General features: G+C 38.6%; 1 protein-coding gene across 5 annotated transcripts in view; it reads right to left on the minus strand.

Annotated features, from left to right (window-relative positions):
- Window positions 1-18,450, minus strand: part of FBXO38 (F-box protein 38) — a 54,846-nt gene that overhangs the window by 9,306 nt on the left and 27,090 nt on the right. The window contains exons 10-15 of one of the 5 annotated variants that reach the window (XM_045551425.1): window positions 13,927-14,097; window positions 12,135-12,277; window positions 10,998-11,211; window positions 9,303-9,422; window positions 7,520-7,699; window positions 5,486-5,995 (exon numbers count right to left, since the gene is read on the minus strand). In XM_045551425.1, coding sequence (XP_045407381.1) covers window positions 5,486-5,995; window positions 7,520-7,699; window positions 9,303-9,422; window positions 10,998-11,211; window positions 12,135-12,277; window positions 13,927-14,097 — 1,338 coding nt within the window. Of the gene's footprint in view, window positions 1-5,260; window positions 5,999-7,519; window positions 7,700-9,302; window positions 9,423-10,997; window positions 11,212-12,134; window positions 12,278-13,926; window positions 14,098-18,450 lie in introns of all 5 variants that reach the window. The other 4 variants (XM_045551423.1, XM_045551421.1, XM_045551424.1 and 1 more) reach the window with 4 other exon arrangements.

Raw genomic sequence — 18,450 nt, forward strand, 5'->3', positions numbered from 1 at the left:
CTAAAAAGACTTTAAATTATTGACTGCTGCACTAAGAATATGTTTCAATGCCTGACATTTGGAACTATGCTCTAGCTCTACCTGTTCTCCGTTTTATCCCATGCCATATCCTAGTCATCTTCCACTGCCAATGTCTCTATAACCATCAACTACTTCAGCTCCTTCCACCCAGAGCATGTTTTCTGGCTTGCCTTTTTGAAATACCCATTAGTGAAAGGTTCAGCTCAAACACCACCACCTGTTCTAACAAATCACCCTGGATCCCCAAACATTATATATCGTTCTGAAGTTCCTGTATACTTGTTTTGTCTCTCCGTTTGAACTAAAAGCTCCTTAAAGGCAACAACACTGTCTTATTTCATCTTTGTTTCAATGTCAGCCACCATCAATGAACTAAAATGAATACTTATTGAATAAACTGGCACTCAAAAAGAAGGAATGCACCACAGGTACATAAATAGAATAACAAATATTTACTGAGCGCTTACTGTGTGTCAGGCACTGTTTGAAGGGTTTTAATTATAATTAGCTTATTTATACCTTATTATAGCTCTGAGATAAATCTTCTCCACATTTTACATATTAGGAAACCGAGGCATGGGAAGATAAAAGAACTTGCCACAGTGTTAAATGCAAACCAAGAGTCAAACCCAGGAAATCTGGCACCAGTCACTAAGCTAGAAAACCTGCAATCTTCTGTCTGTCAAACCCTGGCTAGTACGTCCCTAACTTATTTACCAGTATTGTTCTAAAACAACATACTTCAATTATAAAAGCATTATCTTGATTTCATTTAAAAACAAGTTCTAAATTCATACCTAAAACTTAATAAGCACATAGATAATTTTAAGAAAATGCATTAAAAGTCCTTGTCCTCACTTTTGATACTTAATCAACTGTAGCAGAGCACACACTGAATGAAATACAGTTGACCTTAATGAATTAAATACCCACCATACTGCTCTTTTAGATACCACTGCTAATTACAAACATTCCACTTGCTAATTCTGCAACCTCAAACATGAAAGAAAGATAGGGAAATGAGGTACAAATACTGCAAATTCCGAAAAGCTTGGCTTAGATGGGAACTCTAGAGATCTAGTCTAAGAAACTTTTTCTCCACCATTTGGAATCTTTGTGAAATTCTACTAAGCAAAACAAATGAAAGCGACTACTTTGGTTGAAGGTGGGCACAGGGGCGGGGGTGGTGAAGAGCCCAAGAGCTCTACCCATCAAACTTCCTCCAAGGACCCTGAAACCAAGCAAAATCCTAGGGTTCCTAAAAAAATATAAACACTAGGCAACCCAATGCAGCTATTCTCCTGTAGCATCCTGAAGGAACTTCATGCAAAATCTAATTATCTTCATCAACCTAGAACCTTCTGAAAGCAGCACATTTCACCTGGTAACTAAAATTCACACATCTGTTACAACCTCTATTAGGTCCTGGTTCCCTCTCCCAGTACTACAAAAATAAAAACAAGAAATAGTCCTCTCCTCTGTGACAGTGTTCTATTAATAATAAGGGTCATCTATTATAGCATTCTTCTTTCATGATCTAATTTTCAAACTTCTAACCTTCCTAGAGTGTTCTCGCCTTCCCTTTAATCAATCAGAATATGGGGTTCAAAGTTAAGTTTCTTGCTCTCCAGCATGCCCAAACTGGTGGTTTACATTTTTTAAGAAAAGTTATAAAACTGAGTTATACTTTATATGTAGAAGACCTTGAAAAACAAAGGCCTCCCAATGTAAAAGGCAAACAGTTGTGTTTGTTGTTATTCTCTATTCCTCCCTCTACATTTCGGGACAACTAATTTTATTTAGGGATAATTCTTAGTGGTTCACAATTATTAACTGAGCCCCCCATACAATGTATAAAATATGGTGCCAGAAGCTAGGAACATTATGGTGAAAAAGCAGACACCATCCCTGCCCTCGTGGAGCTCATAGTCTACTGGAAAGACAGTAAAACACGAAATTATAACATAGTATGGTTCACGTTAGTGTTGAAGATGCTAGAGAAACAGAGAAAAGCAGATCAATCCAGTCTTGGTGGGGGGGAGGTGTCAGGGGAAAAGTTTAATATTTATGAGAACTATATTAATATATATATTTTGAGACAGAGTCTCACTTTCTCACCCAGGCTAGAGTACCTTGGTGTCAGCCTAGCTCACTGCAACCTCAAACTCCTCAGCTCAAGTGATCCTCCTGCCTCAGCCTCCCAAGTAGTTGAGACTATAGGCGTGTGCCATCACACCTGGCTAATTTTTTTGTATTTTTAGTAGAGACAGGGTCTCGCCTTTGCTCAGGCTGGTCTCAAACTCCTGACCTCAAGCGAGCCTCCTGCCTTAGCCTGCCAGAGTGCTTGGATCATAGGCATGAGCCACCATGCCTCGCAAAGAACTATACTAATCTTAAATGCTATTCTTTGACATCCCAGTTAATTATTTCTGTGATATTTACTTTATAAATTATTATACTGTGAGGATAAAAACAACTTAGAGGTGTTTATTTCCAAAGTAGGCATTCACAAAACAAATAATTACACTGTAGTTTCTAACATGGGTTTAACACTCTACAAGGTGACCAATCAACCAAATAAAAAGCTCAAATGTTACTTTTTTAAACTGCTTTAAAAAAATCCATAACAATCAAGTGAGTACCTTTGTTACTCTGGATTTCTCTCTTTTAAATTTTTAAAGCAGAATGGCCAATAGGTCTCAAAACCATGCTAGATTAAAAATAATTTGTAAGCCACCCACATAATTTGTTCTTTCCAAAAGGAACCTGGTTAATATTAAAATCAGTCCTTTGACATTTCCCCAGAACAACTGTTATTGAGAGTAAATGGACATTTATATGGTGCTTAAAAAATATTAAGAAATAATTTACCTACTATAAACACATGAGTTACAGACATTAGAAGTCTTCTCAAATTGAAAAAAAAATCACAAGATAAAAAATATAATAGTAAAAAGTACAACATAAATGAGATTTTTTCTCTTCTTTTCTTTTTTTTAAATCCAAGGAATTATTTAACCTCAGAAAAAGTTCTAGTTGTGAAACAGGTCAGAGTGAAATGGTAAAGGGGGTAAGCAGAACACATGGCAAAAAATTAAAACTTGAAAACCCCAAAGTTAATATGAAGGATCCATATTAAAACACCACCACAAAACTATAACTTTACCAAGAGAAATAAGACAAATAAAATGGGACACACAGCAGTCCCTAAACAGGAAGACTCAGCTATAAAAATGACAATTTTCTTTTCAGTTACCACTTTAATGTACTTCCAAACAAAAACCAACAAGATTGGTTTTTGGAACTTGATAAAATTATTACAAAGCACATCTATAAAGATGCAAGACAAATGCACGACTAGTCAAGGAAATTTTGAAAAATGATGAAAAGAGGACAAAACACTGGGACAGAATAGAAGGCCTAGGGATAACCCTAAGTATAACTAAGAATTTAGTACATGATAAAAGAGCATTTCAAAATAATAGCATGAGAATGGATGTCAATAAATAGTACTCAAACAACCTGCTGACAACTTGGAATAAAAACATAAAGTTAGTTCCACAGATTAAAATAAAACTTCCACTGAATTAAAGAACTTTTAAATAGATGAATAAAAAAATGGGAAGATGTGAACATTTATCTGAACCAAGTGTAGGGGGGAAGGCCTTTCACAGCATAAAAATAAAGAACTCATAAAAAAAAACACATGAATCTGACTTTACAAATATGAAAAAACATGCAACAAATGGGGAGTTACTGTGTACAGAATTTCAGTTTGGAATGACGAAAAAGTTCAGGTGGTTGGTGGTGACAGTTGCACAACAATGTGAATGTACCACTAAATTGTACACTACAAAATGGTAAACTTTATATAATGTAAATTTTACCACAATTAAAAACAATACCATAAAACATTTAAAACTCAAGCTGGGAAAAGTATCTTTACCAATGGCAGAACTAGTGTTCGCAAGGCATAATGAAATCTTCAAGTAAAACTCTCATTTTAGGCCAGGCCCAGTGGCTCATGTGTGTAACCCCAGGACTTTCAGAGGCCAAAGCAGGAGAATTGCTTGAGGCCAGGAGTTTAAGACAAGCCTGGCCAACACAGCAAGATCCCATTTCTACAAAAAAATTAAAAAATTGGCCAGGCCTGGTAGCATGTGCCTGTAGTGCCAGCTATTGAGAGGCTGAGGTGGGAGGATCACCTGAGCCCAAGAATTTGAGGTTGCAGCGAGCTATGATGACGCCACTGCACTTTAGCCCAGGCAGCAGGGCAAGTCTCATCTCAAAAAAACAAAAAACAAAACACCCCCCAAAATAAACCTCATATACTTTAATATGAGTTTATGTTACTATGATAATTAGCACATAATTAAAATCTCATATCTATCTCACAAAAGCTTATTTTTGTTAGTTTAACTCCATATGATTCAACAAGCTCTAGGTAATACGTAAAAAAGCACTGACTCTGCCTATGTTCTGGAGCTGATTTTAAGATTATAAAATTGACGGATACTTGGAGAAAATTAAAATACACTATTATTCACTGCCAAGTAATAATGTTTTAGGCAGAAGGGGCTACTTGAAAATAAGATCAGAAATAGAAACAGAATTATGATTAAGAAATGTGCTTATCCTCACTTAACCCAATGCCTTGGCTATAGATTATAAATATTAATGAAATTAAATATATGTATGTATGTTTTGATATCTTCAACAAAGTAATTCTCAGTGAAACTAATTACTTACCTGCTCACTTCCTGGCAAACCTCACTGGGAGCAAAACTGATTTCTGAAAAAACTACTCAGTACTGCAGAAGGAGACACAGAGGCAGGAAGCTGCACTATGTTACCCCAGCCCTAGCAACTTAAGGTCTTTACCTTTTGGCTTAGGTTTAAAACTTTCCTAGGTTAAGGCTTCCCTGAGTGGGAGATGGAAGCAGAGTTCATCTACTGGGACTTAGACATCAGAATGAGTGTTATATTTAGGGTAAATACACACAGTGATATTTTTCTTAAAAGCCGAACTACTTGAGTTTTCTAGGTTGCATGTTTTACAAACTGTTTAACAACCCCACCCACCAAACAATTGCTGAAAATTAGTTCAAAGTCTGTATGATTCACAGAACCCCAAAACAGAATTTGCTAAATTTACTTTTTATAAGAAAACTCATGAAATAAGTTCATGCTTTCCTCCATCCCTACCCTGCAGTTGCTAATCTTGGGAGCATTGTCATACCTGACTCAGATACCAGCGGTACATGGGACAGTCTGCTCCTGGCCCTGGTTAGGGGCCTCCGAGGATAGTCTTCATTAGACTGCACGTCACAACTCTCAGGCTGGGAGCTCCCCCTCCTGTCCTCACCTGTAGCCCCAGAGCCACTCCCATTAGTCCTCTCATCATGTGCTGGGCCTGAAGACCCCCCTTGTGGCAGAGTCCTAAAGGAAAAGGCGGATCTCGTACCATCCGGGCCATTCACAACACAGGCTCGGCTGGTTGAAGGACGTTCCTCATCAGAACACCTGCTAGTTCTCCTTTGGGATTCCTGGGGCCTGTGATAGCAGCATCTGGGGCAGACAGAACTCTCTGCATCTCCCTCCTCCATGGCCTCAGAGTCCTCTGACCCACCGGGGGAGCAGACACACTGCCTGGACACATCCACTTCTGTAGGGCTAGGCTCGGAAGAGCCGCTGCTGTTCACCGTCCTTACAAAGTCGGGGCTTTGAGAAGCAGTGCTGTGTGAGCTGGAGTTTCCCACTGTGCTGGCGGTGGTGCTGCTGCAGCTGGGATAAACATCCTTGTTTTTTTTCTTTTCAGGAATATCCCTAGCTGCTTTCATATCGGCTTTGATCTGCTCACTGGTGACCTGACAGCCTTTCTCACAGCTGCTTTCCTCGAGGGGAAACTGCTTCGACTGGCCCATCTGATGGGAGTTGTACCTCTTTCGAAGTGGAGTCTTGCCTTTTCCACTTACTGCTTATAGAAAAAGAAGAACGGCCCGAGGAAAAGAAAAGATTTCAGTACAAATTATGGACAAAAGGCAAGAGTAAATTTGGAACAGGAAACAATGTACACTGATTTTCCTAAAGCATAACTGATGACATCATGGAGCTGCTCAAAAGTTCTCTATGGCTTCCTAGTGCCTACCTGCTTTATACTGCTTAGCTCAGCTTTGAAGGCTCTCTAGGATCTGATTCCAAAATACCTTTCCATTTTATCCCTTCTGAATCCATTCTATACCCCATCCCCAACTTTCCTCTGAATATACCCCTGCATTACTACCTCAGGGCCTTTGGTCTCACCCCAAGTCGTCAGCCTTGGACCTCTGTTCAATTTCGTCTGCACCCCTACCCTGAAGCCACAGTAGTGTATGTCCTGTAATACTGTTATCTATGTTTTCGATCTGACTCTTAAACTAGACTGGAAGTTTCATAAAGAAAGACAGATTGTGACTTCTACTCATCTCTGCTACCTCACAGTGCCTAACACAGTACCTGGGGCACAGTAAGGCTCAATGAATATATATATAAAGGAATAAACAAAGTTTTATCTGGCTGACAGAGGATCTAGTTGCTAAATTTAGAAATTGAACTTTCTGGAAAACATTAGGTTAGTTAGCTAGTCACATTACTTTTCCTAAATTTCAGTTTCTATAAAAGCTCCTTTCAAACACAGTGCAAAGTTATCTGAATTTCTTAAAAGAAATAAATTAAAAATTGAATAATCAGTCAATGATTAGTAAATTATTCCAAGTCTAAAGAACTGAACTTTCCATACACAGAAGTGTATATATATTTCAGGTACAGTGTTAAATGTATACTGAACACTCAAACATTAAGGAGTAAAGGTACCCAAGGGAAAATGAGTGGACAATTTTTTAAAAATCCATCCTTTGCCAAAAGTGGTGAGCACATGGTTCTGAGACACAAAAGCGAAGGAAAGACAAGGAAGAAGTATGAACCTAAAAGTTAAGAGAATGCTAGTTTCTTGGTGAGGCAAGTGGCAGAGGCTGTTGCCTAGAATTAAAGGGAGACAAGGGATTATAAAAACATACTTTAAGACTCCCTCAAGCACCAAACCAGCCACCAATATTGACTAAGCATAACTGGACAGATTATCAACTGCGGGAATGGTTGCTTCTTCCTTGCTGTGGATGACTTACTTGTCAGCTTTTACATGACGCACAGACCTCTTGCTAATTTCTGACACCCTCATGCCGTGGCTACCTAAAGCTTCCACTGTGGATTGACAATCCTTCCTTCTTCCCCTCCCTGAGCCCTCATTCCACAATGTTTTTGCTGTGCTGCACTCACCCACTATAGCACCCCCCAGATTCCCCCTCTTACTTGGGCAACTGACTTTCTTGCTTCCTATCACATTTCATAAGGAATATGTGAACTGTACCATCATTTGCAATAGGGACACATTAATAAAGGCCAAGTGTGTCAGTTCTGAAAGTGACTCTCACTAATAGGTCAGAGTAAGACAATTTCTCACCTGACAGGTCCCTGGACTGCACAGATTCTCCAGTTTTTTCTTCACGTTCAGAGTAACGCCGAGTACCATTCTTAGGAATCCAGACTTCTTGGAGTTCTAGGCTGTCTTCCTCATCATCGCTCTCTGAATCATGAACAGTAATTGGGGTTGGTTTTACTACACGTTGAAGGCCACTGGGACCTAGAACAAAAAGCACAAGCCTAACAGTTACTTTTTTGTCCCAGAAATGCTCTCACGCAAAGTACTATTTCTAGGGATCTAGAATCCCAGAGATGTTTTTTGGCTATGTTGCCTCCCTTAGCATTCATTTTAATGGAATATACACTTGGATGAGATCAGATACTGTGAAAGCACTTTAACTCTAAAGCATTATATCAACATTAAGTATGATTAATATGCCAATCAACTATATACATTTCTAAAGGTAAATTAAAATAGAAGATCATATGGCATCCTCCTATAGGAACTTTGCTATTTAAAAAGTAGCACAAATCATTCTAAAAATAATCAAAATAATCCTAGTAATAATTTTAAAACTAGGCTACATATTGTTCCAATTTACAAATGTATGAGCCAAGGCAAAGCAAATGAAGATGAACCTCACAAACTTATAGGACTGGTGAGCAACTCTGCATCTGTTGAGTATAGGTCTATTTCATGAGATGTGGGAGACACACTCTTGAAGGCTAAATGCATGTTACATTTTGTTTGAGTACATATATAAAAAATGCTTTATCTACTTGGCAGTACAGCTTTTAAACCTTTAGCCTTATGACCCAGTTCTCCCTGACAAGTGACTAATATAAGCTCCATCAATAAAATGGAGGCTCCAAGGAACCTTGCTTGCCTGTCTGTCTCCTGTTACATTGTACAATGCCTGGCACAGAGTAGGCACTCAATAAATATTTGTTGATTAAGTGATTGCATCTGTAAGATACTTAAAACAAGGTAAAGACATTTTCAAAGGCAACGTCTTTCCAATAAATCAGGAGTGAAAAAACTCCTGATTCTGTCCCTTGATCACTGGTTGAGGGGTATTGAGCATATCACTCACATTCATTCATTCATTTATTTCAGAATATTATAGGAGTACAAATGCTTTGGTTACATATATTGCCTCTGTGCCACCCAAGTCGGAGCCACAAGTGTGCCCAACCCCCAGACATTGCCCACCATACCCGTTAGGTGTGAATTTACCCAATATCTCCTCCCCCACCCTCCTGTCTGATGCCCTGTGAGTGTTACTTCCATATGTGCACACAAGTGTTGATATGATTCACTTTTAAAAGAATAGTAGTTTCTCCATCTGTAAAGCAAAGGGTTGTATGTAATTTTTAAGGGCCTATGACTCTATAGCCTGCTGTTAAGTCATCCAGTGACATAAACAAAACCTTGGTCTGTTTACTGAAAAAAGTCAACCTCTCCACTGCTCCTCCTCCCCTCTGAAATAAGAGGAGGGTACAAGCAGATGATTTAATCAGGTCATTTATTTTTCCCAGCAACAATTTGAGTGCTTTTTCTATATACATGGACACATACCTGTGGTTACATAGAATAAGCAGTTGTTGCTGTAGTTACAAGTAATAAAAAACTTTAGTAAGATATACACACACACATACAGGGCAAGAATACCAATAATATATTACAGGCCTCAAAAATAAACAGCATACAGCACATCATTAGCTGTAAGGTGAAAAAGCAGTCGTTCTCAGGGTCTCATGTTCTTCATTACAGCCAGGCTGTAGTTTTCAGAAGGATAAATATGGAAGAGTCACACGATTACCTGCTTGTTCCTCATCAACATCCACAGGAATAATTGCCTGACTGCACGCTGGAGTATTGTTTCCACTCTCAGCCACCACCTCTCCATCTTCTGGCACTATGTCTTCCATCTCATTTAATGCTTAAAAATAAACACAAAGTAAAAACCAAGAGAGGTATAAAAAACCACAATAGCAGCAAAACTGTGGCAGCCCTGAGGACTGAACATTCCCATTGATTACTAGGCCCCCTCTGAAAGAATAGCATTTAACTGCGCTTCGTAGTAGAAATGTTAACAAGAAGTGCCCGATGAGTCTACAGAAGAGAAAACCACAGATGGGAAAGGATCGCTTTGTGGAGAAAGTCCATCCAACTCATACTAAGTCATATACTTAACAAAGAAACAAAGCAAAATATAATTAAGCCCAAAAGACATAATTCAGATTAATGTCACTGGAATATATAGTAGTGAGGTTTGAGATTTCATGGAGACGGGAATCTGCTCTGGTCTTAAACATACAATAGCACACCCCCCCTTATGTTTTGTCTCCCACTATGAATTTTTGCCCAGTTCTATCCTGCAATAACTAGATTTCATTTAGTGCCAAAATGAGGACAGATTTATTACTAGCTTCATTTGTGCAGCTGAGAATGGAGGCTTAGAGGTATTAATAGTTTGCTAGGATTTAAACCAAGGTGTTTCCAGAGCCTGTTACACTACAGGCACTATAAGCAGGTGGGAAATTTACAGTTCCTTTTCTCAAGAGGACATGCTCATTCTGACAGAGATGTTAGGCACACAGAATAAGGTCAGAATATATTTGTTAAGAGCTAGGACAGTCCAAAAGTGCAAAGAAACAGATAAAAAAAATAGGAAGTAACTCTCCTGTTGGGTCAGGGAAGGGTTCACTGAGATAAGGTGACATTTCATTTACTTCCACACTGAAGAATGCAACATTTTTCAGAAGAGTGAGGAGACCAGGGCTAATAAAGCACAGGTGTTTGTGTTGTGATAAGGGTGTGAAAGAGAAAATAAGCTGAAAAGGTAGCCTGGGCTCCAGATTGTGAAAAGCTTGGAAAGCCTTGCTAACAGGCTTAGAATTGTTTCCTGTGGGCAGAGGGGAACTACTACAAGGTTTTTATGCAGGGAATGGCATGAATAGAAATACATTCGTATATCTATGTGATTAGGTTTTCCAAAGCTGCTGAGCAATTGCTTTTAGGTTGTTAGAATAACCTATAGAAATACTTAATACAATATCCAAAAGTTGTTTAAACAATTTCTTTCATTGAATGCATCTGAATATTTACTGAGCACCTACTACAATGTGTTAGTATTCCTAGTATTCCTAGGTGATGAGTAACAGTAGTGATATTCAAGATCCCTACTCTCATGAATTACCTATTTGGGGGAGGAAAAATCTTTTTCTCAGTTGAGTCAGGCCTCTAAGGTTACCATTGCACCCTAATCCCCATGGCATCTATCAGTCTTTCATTCTACAAGCACCGTTATATATTCTGCGGACAAAGATGGTTTTGAAACAAGCAAAGAAATACGAAAATTGCATCCACCGCCTTGTGTGCCTTGTCAATTAGCTCCCCTCAACGTGGAAAGTGAAAAGTTGAAACAAGGGAAAAAGGGACAGGATAAAGTCATAGAAACATGATCCAAAATAAAAATCACTTCTATCTGGAGCTCACAAAAGATCTGGGTTACCGTCGGCTGCAAACTGCTGCTCTCCTGGTTGCAGGTCTGGCCGAAAGTCATTCTCCTCATCTGAGTCATCTGGGTGATGGTGATTGTTGTCATGGAGGTTGGCATTGTTATTCTGGGCATTATTATCATTGTCATTGTTGGAGTTCTGGTTGCTAACAAGGGCCGAGGAAACCCCAATTCCTGTGCCTGCACTCAGACCAACTCGAGCACAGCCCTAAGGCAAAACCAAATCACGTTTGTTAATTTGGGTTAGTGTAGAACATACACCTCATTTTTAATAGAGCCATCATTTTGCCTTTACATTAGAATTAATATTTATAAAGCACTTATTTGTTAAATGCTTTCACACAGGCAGAGAACAGCTCATTTAAGACTCATAATACTTCAAGCTATTAATAGATAAAGTGTTAGTAGCCTGATTTACAGACAATGAATACACAATGGGAAAAGATTTGCCCAGTAGCACATGGTCAGTAAGTGCTACAGCTGGGACTTGAAACCTAGTATTCTGACCTCAAATCCTGAGCTTTGCCCCTTGTACTTACTGCACTGCTTCAACAGTGGGAATACAACCATTAATAACTGACAAGAGAGAACAAAACTAGCTGAAGAATTAGTTAAGTAAAATTTTTATTACCTTGAGAGTATAGAATTTAAGCAGTTTTAAAATAACATTTTATACAACTGGGCAACCTCAGATTTCCCAGTTTATATAACTTAATAGAGAAGATAGCAGTAAAGTAAAACATTCTCCAAATAAATTCCAAATCCTTATTTATACTTTGGGTTCCTGATTAGAGATTTAATCTACCACCTAATTACTCCAAGTAATCATTTTTATCTTAGCTCAAATTTCCAGCCTTATCCTTACCTTACCTTTTAGATTATACAGAACTGATGGAGACAGCTTCCTTACTTCTTCCTTTCCCTTCCCCAGGGACCCCTTAACACTCATTTATAGGAACAGGAGGCTATATATCATTACAACCTTTATGCCTTCACTGAGGCTGACAGTAAAAAGACCAACTATAACACGACAAAGGCATGTTATTAAATAGAAAAAAAAAAATCACAGGTTGTTTTGTTTCTTCCCTGAGTATCAAAATAAGTAAATAAAAATTCTCAAATGTGACTTACCTTGGGTGGCTCACGAAACATCTGGTCCAGTGAAATAAACTCCAAGCTGGGCAATAATTCAATAAACTGGCCAAAGGAGTCCAGCTTCAAAGCATGGCACCGCACTAGGTTGATATCGACCAATCGAGTCCACCTTGAGTGGTCTGTTGAAGAAATGACAGGACCAGAGAGAATTTAAGTACCACTTTACTCATTATTGATGAATTTTTCTATAGGTCACAAGGACTTTCAAATCTTGTTTTCTTTAACTAACTTGTCCCTTATTTCATAATCTCTAAAACTTGATGACTCTAAGCTATGTTTACATACCTTAATTTTGTGTAAAAACTAAATGGCCTGGGAAGCACTAATTTGAAATCCAGTCAGCCCTGATTTAAATGTGATCCACTCAATAACCTACATGACTTTTCAACAATAAGACACTGGATAAAGAAATTATGGCAATTTTATTTAATAGAACATTATGCAGCTATATCAATAGAATGAAGGAAAGCTGAATATGCTCGTTGATATGAAAAGCTCTCCCCATTATACTTAGTGCAAAAAACAAGCTATAGGACAGTGTATACATAGTAAGATCCTTTTGTATATATAAATCATTTTTAAATGCTATACACATATAGGCTGCAATATGCACAAAGTAATTTGTCCAGAAGAATATACAAGAAACTGTTGATGATGGTTACCTTTGAGAAGAGGAGACTTTTCATTTTGTACCTTTCTGTACTGTTTGAAATTTATCAAGTGCATGTATTACTTTTATTTTTTTAAATGTTAACAGGAGTTCTTAGTGATGGGATTATAGGCCATTTTTTTGTTTTCTTCTTTATACTCTTCTGTATTTAAGAAAACAAACAAACCAAAAACCCAATAAATGTTATTTTTTTAAAGCGATCTACGCCTGCTGTATCCTAAAGTTCATATTTCCCAACAACTTCTTGGTTCAGCTGGGCCAGGAATAGAATTTAACTTTTGGTAGGTGAGACATGGCCATTTCAATAAGCGATCTCGGTAGAAGCTCCAGAGCCCTAAAACAGGACTAGAAAGTGGCTTTGTAAGGAGATTCAGGTCCCTGTGAAGCGACTCAAGAGCAGAGGTGGCTGTTCTACAGGTGTCAGTGAGTAGCTTTGTCACAAGTGGATGTCGCAAGGAAAACTTTCTCCAGCTCTGAATATTAGAGATTTATAAATTTAGGTATTTAAAAGGGCGTTTAAAACAACCAGTAGTATTACACTCTCAAAGAGGAAAATGAACTCCCACCACAAGAATAAAATATCAAGTGTAAAAGTCACACTTCTACACATAGGGGATTGGGTGAGGAGGGGAGGTCAAATACAGACTAGGGTTTCCAGTCAACAAAAAATTTCACCTCAGGTTAATGTTTAATATGTCACCTAATTCAAAATGTTTCGATATACATATACCTATTTTGTCCTTTCAGATCATATGCCATTTTGAAGGTAATTCAGGGAAAACAACTAGAATAGCCTAGGTTCTAGGTAACATCAACCCTAGTTTTACATATCTAACCCAAAGTAGTACATGTAAAGATCAAGGCGTTTGAATCCATAACCTGGACAGTGCAGTTCTAGGCAGAGGACTTCAGAAGTTTAAAGAGGCACTGAATGTACTTCTAACTTGGTTGTCAAAGGTTCCCAGAGCTTGTATAAACAATCTACACACAAAAAATCTACATTTTACATTAGAAATACAAACATATCATACACAGAAAGCAAAGACATATTATTTCAATATCAATAAAATACAGCTGTTATCTCTAAGTCTACAGTACCTGAGATCCAATTGTATGGGTTGTGCAGGTGGGGGCAATTGTAAATTGCCAGATATTTGATACAGGAGAAAACTTCATTGACTGCCTTCATCCCTATATCAGTGATGATACCAGGATTTTCTACCACATCGGCCAAACCATACTTCACCAGATCTGCATTAGCCATTCTGCCTAAAAAGAGAAATCAATTAAAAAAAAAAAAAAGTCAAATTCTTAAGTGTCATTTCAGTGTTATGGAGTGTTGCCAATTTTGTATCTCAGCATCCAGTATGATCAGTCTCTATGATCATTCTATATCAACTGTTTATCATCAGATTCAGGTGTAAGTATAATTTTATGTTATGTAGTCTGTACTTATGGTAGCAATTTTTTTTTTTCTTTTTTTTTTTTTTGAGACAGAGTCTTGTTCTATTGCTCTGTTGCCCGGGCTACAGTGCCCTGGCATCAGCCTAGCTCACAGCAACCTCAAACTCCTGGGCTTAAGCGATCCTCCTGCCTCAGCTTCCCAAGTGGCTGGGACTACAGGCGCACATCACCACACCTGGCTAATTTTTTTCTATTTTTAGTAGAGACAGGGTCTTGCTTTTGCTCAGGCTGGTCTCAAACTCCTGACCTCAAACGATCCTCCCGCCTTGACCTCCTGGAGTACTAGGATTACAGGCGTGAGCCACCACACCTGACCTGGTAAGCACTTCTTGTATAAAATAAATATTTATGTTAAAAAGCTAGAGACATGCAGTAGAAAAACATTAGGTCGTTAAATATAAAATGTCTGATTTCAAATCAAAAGTTTAAGTTATTATATCTCAAATAATAAGCAGTACAATTAATCAAAGTATGTGCCTAAACAAACTATCGACACAGTTTTGCCATCTTACTGGTAGCTTGTTTATGCCAGCAGCGAAGAAGCCTGGAGAGTGAGTGGCGGCGAAATTGCAAAAGGCATTTTCTACAGCTTGTTGAGAATTGAATATTTTTTCTTGCAAGAAGTGGTCCAAAGCCTGGAAGAAGTGGTAGTCGGTGCAAAGTCTGGTGAATATGGCGGATGACAGAGAGTTTCCAAGTCCAGCTGCTATAGTTTGAACAGCATTGTTTGTGCAACATGTGGTCAAGCATTGTATTTTTTTTTTTTTTTTGAGACAGAGTCTCACTTTGTTGCCTGGGCTAGAGTGAGTGCCGTGGCGTCAGCCTAGCTCACAGCAACCTCAAACTCCTGGGCTTAAGCGATCCTACTGCCTCAGCCTCCCGAGTAGCTGGGACTACAGGCATGCGCCACCATGCTCAGCTAATTTTTTCTATATATACTTTTAGTTGTCCAGATAATTTATTTCTAGTTTTAGTAGAGACAAGGTCTCGCTCAGGCTGGTCTCGAACTCCTGACCTCGAGCGATCCACCCGCCTCGGCCTCCCAGAGGGCTAGGATTACAGGCGTGAGCCACTGTGCCCACCCCCATTGTCTTAAAAGAGGATTGGCCTATCTCTATTGACCAATCTCGGCTGCTTAACGGCAAGCATCCTCATCATTTTATCCTACTGGTTGCAGTAGACAGCTGCTGTAATCAGTTGACCAGGTTTCATGAAGCTGTAGTAGGTAACACTAGTGCTGGACCCCCAAACAGACACTATTAGCTTTTTTGGATGAATATTTGGTTTTGGACTGTGTTTCAGGACATCATCTTTATCCAACCATTGTGCTGAATGCTTGCGATTTTCAACAAGAATCCATTTTTCATCACACATAACAATACGGTGTAGAAATGGTTTACCTTTATGTAGTAACAGCAAAGAAAGGCAAGCTTTGAGACGAATTCTCTTCTGACACTCGTCCAATTCATGTAGAACCCATCTATCCAGCTTCATTACCTTGGCGATTTATTTCAAATGGTCCAGTACTGTTGGAGTAGTAACATCAAACCTTGCTGCTAATTCATGCATAGTTTGAAATGGAGTCTCTTCCACTATAGCTTTCAGCTCATCATTATCCACGTTGGTCTCAGGTCAACCACATGGTTCATTTTCAAGATTAAAATCACCAGAACAGAACTTCAACATACTGTGCATTCATTAGCCACATCCTTCCCAAACACTTGATATTTTGAGCTAAGCAGTATGGTTCCATGAAAGAACTCATATTTGGAAATAACACAAATTTTTGACTTATCCATGGTTTCACAAAAATTCCAATAAAAAAATTTGAAAGATAATCACAAGGCAAAAATGCGCATTTGAAAGACTGGGGATGTACCTTCACAATAAAAATAAAACAAGAAATGTCAACGTGAAATGTCAGAGATAGCAACTGTCAAACTTAGTGCGTAAAGAAATCAGACATTTCATACTCAATAACTTAGTATTTTCAACTGTTTAGAAAAGGAAAGAAAGAAGCAAAAATTCTTCAAGCATTACTGAAAAATATATTGTATTGGTTCATACCATGGTGAAGTTTTAGTTTTACCTTTTAAAAATGAAAATAAAATCCTAAAAATGCAACTGCCTCACAGTATAAGGATCATATTCTTGGAGTCTGGCATGGCCATGTGTAGAGAAGGGCAAACTCTGGGAATTCAAGATTCATTTTTAGAGCCCATCTACTGGTTAGTAACTATCTACCTATCCCCCCAAAAGTAGACTTCTAACTCAAACACATGCCACTGAGCTTTAGTACCTACTGTCTAGTCACAAACCAGAGGCGTGGTGTAAGTCGAGGAGAATGCCCCACCTAGATCATGCCATTGGGCATCACACCTCATCCCTTGCCTCCTATCATCGTTTCTCCCACCTGCCGGCCCCTCATTCTCCAAGATGGTCCATTGATCATGAGAGCTCCTTGAAGGGATGATGCCTAGTTAGTTCATAGTTACACCATTAGTGTCCAGCATAGCACTGGGGATACAAGAGCTCAATACACGTCTCTCACAGTCCTTGCAACCAACCTTTGTACACATAGTACAAAGAAAACACTATTGCTCTGGTGAAGCTGCCCTCAACATCACAGTGATTTATACCTTTGGCTCGGAACATGTTTAAAACAATCAATCTACTCCAAACTCTTCCAATTTTACCTTCTATATTGTTCACAGTCTCTCTCCCATAGTCCCTGTTTTTGGTATTTACTAGCTTTCTTAAAGATTTCACCTTAATCCATCCTTTACAATTTAGCTATTTTCTTTAGCCTCCTGGTAAGGACTTTTTTCCTGCCCTTTGGACTCAAGATGAAACTTGCCTTTCTACCTTAAGATAGAGTAAATCTTGAACTGACCCTGTTGTCTGGCATTATCTGCATAAATGCTATAGCCTAACATGACAAAGCCATGCCTTGTATTCAGTCTTTTGAGATTACCACTATGTTCCTGTTATTCGAGTTTCCCTCTGGCCAACTCCCTCAAAACCCTGATGATATCACTTGGGATTCATTTTTATTTCTTTTCTTTTTTCAGCCCATAGATCAACTAAAAGTAAAGACTACCATTTAATGAATACTTCCTGAATGTCAGAGATTGTTATAAATATATATATTGTTTTTTCATTAACTCCTCAGAGATACCCAAGAGAAAAGCAGGAAATGAACTTATCTCCATTTAAAAAATGAGAAAACATGACTTAAAAGGAGTCACTTGCTAAGGTCTCATGATTAACAACAGGCAGGCCTCAATTCCAACTTTCTCCAAAGCTCTAGGAATAAAGATTCCTCTACACTACTTCTGAAGTTTTCACTGAGTTTTAGCTCCCTATCACCTTCACATTAAGCTCTGAGATCATAAATCCACATGAACAAAGAGCTCTTCTCTAAGGTTTCATCTTTAGGTCACTGATTTTTTCAAACACATCATCAGCATCTTAACCGTGTCAGCCACTTACCTATAGCCCAGTCACTTTTCTTTAACCCTAAAACACAGCATCTATATTCCAGCATATCCATTTCCCCAATTTGGTACTGCCATTCTTACCGTAAATGTCAGGGGATAAAGGTGATATTTCTATTTATTTTGTCAGGCTCTTTGTAACAAAAAAGTAACTCAAGTTTTACCAGAGGTAACCCCTCAACTCCTGGAGAGATGCTTCAAGTCTAAATTACTGAGAAGAGAGAGACTAAGTCAAAGTGTGTGACTGAGCAGTGAATTCTCATCCTTCTTGAGATGGGTCTGTTAGAAGCACCTGGTGCCTATTCTTAAACAGAGAATCCTAGGCAGTCTTTGGAGGAACAGAGGAGGGCATATATAGGGGAGAAAGAGCTGGACTTCAGTGAATAAGAATGGAATGGTTTGTACAAAGGTCAACACTAAGAAAGTATTAAATATGAAAGAGACTATGAAACAATTTATGTTGAAAACTGTTTGAGGTAATGGTAGTCAAGAAGGTAAAGTTTTGTTTTTGTTTTTGGAGATAGAGTCTCACTATGTCACCCAGGCTACAGTACAGTGGCATCATCATAGCTCACTGCAACCTCAAACTCCTGGGCTCAAGCAATCCTCCTGCCTCAGCCTCCCAATAGCTGGGACTACAGGTGTATGCCACTACACCCAG

The sequence above is a fragment of the Lemur catta genome, chromosome 5 (genome assembly GCF_020740605.2).
Source record: "Lemur catta isolate mLemCat1 chromosome 5, mLemCat1.pri, whole genome shotgun sequence".
NCBI lineage: Eukaryota > Metazoa > Chordata > Mammalia > Primates > Lemuridae > Lemur > Lemur catta.